Here is a 5641-nt window from a genome sequence, read left to right as displayed (position 1 = left end):
ACTACGCTGACATGTTCACCAGGTACAGAGGACTACTGTCTCAGTCCCAACACTATGCTGACATGTTCACCAGGTACAGAGGACTACTGTCTCAGGAGAGGAGGAGGAAGAAGATGAAGAGGAGGATGAAGAGGATGGGGAGGAGGAAGAGGAAGAGGATGGGGAGGAGGAAGAGGATGGCGAGGATGAAGAGGAGGATAATAAGGATGTCATTGGATTCAGTTATATTAATTATTAATAAAACTTGTTTCATAGAGTAAAAGTTTAAAATGTAAATGATCTCTAACGGACTGAATAAGGCGGAGCTCTCACCTCGGACACCCGGTCCTCACGGGTCAGGATTCTGCAGGAGGAGGAGGAGATCCGCTCAGGTAGCTCCATGCCAGGCTGAAGCTCCCGCTCCCCTGTGGAGGTGTCACTCTGACCCGGGTCCTGGTCCTGTTTGAGAGCGCCGATACCCACCGGAGCATCTGGACTGCAGTCTCCGGGAGTGGTGTCCCTCCACGTGGTCTTCATCTCCCGGATGTCCAGGTGCCGGAGCACTTCGTGGAGCAGCGCGTGCAGGGCGCTGAAGTTGACCACCCCTCTCTGAGGCGTCCCGATGGCTAAATTCAACAACTCAAACAAACTGCTAATCTCCTCCGACATCTTTGTTCGTGTTTGAGAACGTAACCGTTAAGTTAACTTAAAAGTCAGTTAAAAGTCAAACTTAAACGTTGCTAACTAATTTGGCTCGTGACAACGTCCCTGTGTTGATTAAAAGTGAAAATAAAAAATAAAATATATATTTTAAATTCACTTTAGTCTTTTTTTAACGTTATTAACTCACGTTAATCGTGTCCGGTATCTAATCTCGGTGCTGTTGGTTGAGTGTAACGTTAACTGAGTTCAAGAGAAAACAGCAACCACGACTGCGTCAAAACGCACGCGTTTACCGGAAACACAGATATTGACCCTTCAAAGTAAAACTTCAATGAAGTCGAAACGGAAATTGTAAATAATTCAAATTTGAATTCTTTATATAAGTATACTCTTTAGTTTAACATTTTATACTATATTTTAGCAATGCAACTAAGCAGCCTACATTACTGTACTTAAGTACACATTTGAGGAACTTGTACTTTACTTGAGTATATTTTCACACTATTTTAAACTTCTACTTTTATCTGACAGCTTTAGTTACTTTGATTGATTTATATACTTTATAAAACATTTTACAATTATTTTAACTACCCAACAGTTTATACAAGTACAGTGGAAACGATTAGTCTATAAATTCATTAGTCGATCAACAAAAAATTAATTAGCAATTATTTTGATGGTTGGAGACATTTTCTATGTAAAACATTTCATGATTCTAGCTTCACAAATGAGAAGATTTGCCTTTTAATAGTATTATAATAATGTTAATGTATTAATAATAATATTGAGGTTTGCACTAAAACACAGTGAAGTCTCTTTGGGCTCTGGGTAATTGTTTCGTAATTTCTCACTATTTTTGCCATTTTTACGAACCAATCAATCAATCAACCAATTAATTGAAAATAATCTGCAGATTAATCCATAATAAAATTAATCATTAATTAAAAACAAATTACAGTAGAATCCAGGTTTTAGATTAATGCATGAGTCATAATAATCTAATGATAGAATATATAACAGTTACAGTTTTAAATACTTTAACTACATTTTGTGTGGTATTAGTACTTTTACTATAACAGTGTTTTTTACTGTGTGGTATTAGTACTTTTACTATAGTAAATGATCTTTATAGTTCCTACATCAATAGCCTGTTGTGAAATTCTCACACTTGTGAGGCTTTTATTTTGACGTTGTGACCGGATGTAGTATTAAGCATTGTGCTCACTTGACGTCACTTCCTTCCTCACAGACCCACGTTGGGTCCGTTGGCAGCGTTACCGGTAACTAGGCAACAAGCGGGAATCATGAAGCGGAATTTCCTGTGAACAATATTCTTATTTTATTATTTGAAAATGTTTTATTATTTAAAGTAAATGGTCCGAATGCAAACCGTCTGTTTGTTAATAAGGATAATTTAAGTTTTAATAAAACTGTTAAATTCCAGAACAAAAAACATTCATAAAATACATAAAATGTTATTTTAATATCTCAGCACAATGTATTTAAATTGTCTCTTTATTCATTGCTTTATATCTTCTATTGATTGTTTGTATTTATATGCAAGTCAAACATTATTAAAAAGGGAATTCTCATCAGATGGAAGTGAATTAAAGTCCGAATATGATTTATATATGTTTAACAAGTCAAAGCACGACTTGTTGTGAAGTGCAGTAGTGTTAAAGTGAGGTGCAGACATTCAGCGTGGAGTCAGGGTTCAGGTCTAACCTCCAGTACCGTCCTGTTAGCACAGACCCTTTCACATTAATACAGACGATGCAGTTTAGAGGCAAAACAACCAATGTTCAAAATAATATTTTATTGATAATAAAAACAAGCAAGCCAAAGTTGGGGTGACATTCTTAATGACCACATTCAAGTATAAAATCATCTTCATAGCACACAAACATTTCCCTTAAATCCAGCGTTTACATCGTGAAGCTAACCCTGAACCCAACCGCTCCATTTACAATACATGAACTAGAACAATGTGCTGGAATTCATAAGTGACACACAATAAACAGAAGAAAGGAAGCATCCACAGACCACACATGAAGCTGAGGTCGTGTTTAGCACTGTGTTGGTTTGGCATCAGATCAGTTTACAGTAGAAAGAGACGAGTCCAGCAGGCTGTCAACGTCCTCGTGAAGGAATCACATGGTGACAAAGAGAAGAGTCCAGATCTGTTGTTTACATTCATGAAGCACACAACACTACGAGGTCAAAGCCTGTTAGTGTTTCCTGTTTACGAGTCATTCGTCAAGCAGAAATAGTGAAACTATTCCATCATCCTGATTCCAGCCTCTCAAATGAGACCGTTTCATGAACAAATGATCTGCAGATTAATCGACGGTGTTGTGTGTGATGTTTGACATAACACATTGCACTCTGGGAATTGTAGGAACCAGTGTGTTTGACCCGTTTGCTGCTTCCGTGTTGATCATTCTTTCACATTACATCACCAGAGAGAACGTTATGACATCACCACCACAGTGATTATAACCTGAATGTCTGGAGCACTTCTCAGACCAACATATTATGAAGTTTATATTATAGTCGAGCTGTTTTATCTCTCTTCTGACTCAGTTCATTTGAGATAAAAACAGTCACCCACATGTAATTATGGAGAACGTTCTGGAATGCCGAGTCCTCTGGATCTCATTACAACTAAACCAATGAAACAGCCTTCAGTGTGTCACGAGGGAAACAAGGAGAGAAGAAACAGACGAGTCACCAATAAACACACATTCTTGATCGCGTTTCCCTTTTTACGGCCGTCTGGAGATGAAGGTCCGGCTGTCGGTGGTAAAAGTGAAGTGTGAGGTTGTGATCAGCTCGTGACTGAAGGGCAACGTGAGTAATTCACAACATTATAACATGTTCCTTAAATCCTAATCACGGGGAGGTTTGTGTGCATTGTGAGCTTCACAGGAGAACTTTTAAAGGATAAATCTGGAATTGTTCTACTTTTTATTGTCATCAAACTCCATGAAAAGACTAAAATCAGCAGAGTGTCTCTCATTACTGTCTGCGTCTTTAAAAAACACAAACATGTAGTTTCATCAGTAATCCCCTAAAAACAGCTGTTAAATCAAATAAACAGGAGGACTTAGTCAGGGACTATTTTCAGCAGCGGATGAATCCACATTGGGTGTTGTAGTGAGTATTAAGGAACATGTCACTGAGATGTTGGCTTTGGTCTTTTCATGGGAAATAAAATAGAATATCTCCAGACCTGTCCTTGAATTCAGCAGCTGCTCACAAATAAAAAAACAGTTTGGGTTTCTTCCCACTGGATCCAGCTGTGGGATCCAGCTGTGGGATCCAGCTGTGGGATCCAGCTGTGGGATCCAGCTGTGGGATCCAGCTGTGGGATCCAGCTGTGGGATCAGATCTCTTTATGTCAGTGTGACGGGTCGTTTCATCAAAAGTGCTTTTTTATTTCATCTTTATCCATCCCACCTCAGTAAAGTCAGTAAGTATATTCTCATAATTCGTTTTAGATTGATTTCAGACGATAAGAAGATAAGAATGAAGTAGAAGGAGGTTCATCTGTTCTTCCTCCAATCGTTTATATTTAGTTACAGATGTTTGATTCCTACAGATGTGAAAAACAAACATACCACAGAGTCAGAGATCATCATCCAGCTGTGGAGAGGGATCCTCCTCCTCCTCCTCCTCCTCCGATGCTGTCGTAGTCCGACTCCCTCCTGCTGGACTCGGCCGTCCACTCGGCCATGAAGAAGGTGACGGAGCCCATGAAGCCCGTGAGGACCAGGATGAGCAGCTGCCAGTGGAGCAGCAGGTAGTTACTGTAGAAGAAGGCCAGAGCGGCCATGATGGACTGCAGAGAGGAGAGCACGCGTTAGGAGACAACTGAGAAAGTCATACAACAACCACAGGGAAAATATGTACATATACAAATGCATATGTGTGTGTGTGTATATATATACACACACACACACACACACACACACACACACACACATATATACATATATATTCTCAGAAACAAAACTTAGATTAAAGACGGACATTTACGATATTCTACGAGATTATAAAGCTTTAATTAGTGAGAAAAACCTCAGCTATTCTCTGAGATTAAAGTCACAAATACAGGATAAGAGAAAAAAAAAAAACACCTTTTTTTTGTCATACATTTTTGATTTTATCCTCGGATAAATATCTGAGTTTTTCTGTTGAATTCATGACTTCATGATTTCAGAGAAGATTAAAGCTTTTTTTTGTAAATTAACAACTTTAAAAAGTAAGAGATTTAAAAACAACAACCAGTCAAGTTGTAGTTTACAATCCACGTCCGTCCAAAGATGTAATGACTTCATCATTTCATCCTATTAAAACATCTCACAATGGAAATATGAATTCTAGAGTTTTGGCTAAACTAGTTTGCGAGGTCATAGTGACCTTTGACCTTTGACCACGAAAATGTAATCGGTTCGTTCTTTGAGTCCAGCTGGTCGTTTCTTTAAGTGTCTGAGATATTGTTCAAGAGAATGTTACGGACGGACAACGTGGAAACAAAAACACTATTTCCCTTTTAACGGTTTGATTTCCGTCGTAGTAAACGGTTCCTCTGAGGCTGTGAGACAATAAACAAACACAAACATCTCGTCTCAAACTCACCTGAATGAACTTGAACACAGCGAAGGCCGGAGCGCTGTTATCACGGAACGTGAAGCCGATGATGCTCAGAAGCTGAGTGTTGAAGCAGCTGTCACCCAGACCCAGCAGGAAGCTGCTGAACATGGCCACGCCGATGCTGAGACACACAGTAACATATAAATATATATACACACGCGCACACACACACACACAGTAACATATACATATACACATACAGACACACACACACACACACAGTAACATATACACACAGTAACATATAAATATATACACACACACACACACACACAGTAACATATACATATACACATACAGACACACACACACACACACACACAGTAACATATACACACATACA

General features: G+C 38.9%; 1 protein-coding gene across 1 annotated transcript; it reads right to left on the bottom strand.

Annotated features, from left to right (window-relative positions):
• Positions 1-2443: 2443 nt before the first annotated feature.
• LOC116378930 (UNC93-like protein MFSD11) lies at positions 2444-5441 on the bottom strand. The gene is made up of 2 exons (XM_031840835.1): positions 5284-5441; positions 2444-4483 (listed from the first exon to the last, which is right to left on the bottom strand). Exons 1-2 carry the CDS (start codon positions 5404-5406, stop codon positions 4280-4282), a joined length of 327 nt encoding a protein of 108 aa, XP_031696695.1. The 5' UTR covers positions 5407-5441; the 3' UTR covers positions 2444-4279.
• Positions 5442-5641: the final 200 nt, after the last annotated feature.

Source organism: Anarrhichthys ocellatus, unplaced genomic scaffold, assembly GCF_004355925.1.
Source record: "Anarrhichthys ocellatus isolate YVR2014 unplaced genomic scaffold, GSC_Weel_1.0 scaffold3415, whole genome shotgun sequence".
NCBI classification, from domain to species: Eukaryota; Metazoa; Chordata; class Actinopteri; order Perciformes; family Anarhichadidae; genus Anarrhichthys; species Anarrhichthys ocellatus.
The sequence above is the reverse complement of the archived record's forward strand: the minus strand, read 5'-3'. Positions and strand labels throughout refer to the sequence as shown.

Bases quoted from the DNA above. Each gene is read 5' to 3' on its own strand.
- LOC116378930 (XM_031840835.1), bottom strand. From the start codon at position 5,406: ATGTTCAGCAGCTTCCTGCTGGGTCTGGGTGACAGCTGCTTCAACACT. The intron at 4,484-5,283 runs GTGAGTTTGAGA...TCCTCTCTGCAG, and splicing joins CTGTGTTCAAGTTCATTCAG to TCCATCATGGCCGCTCTGGC.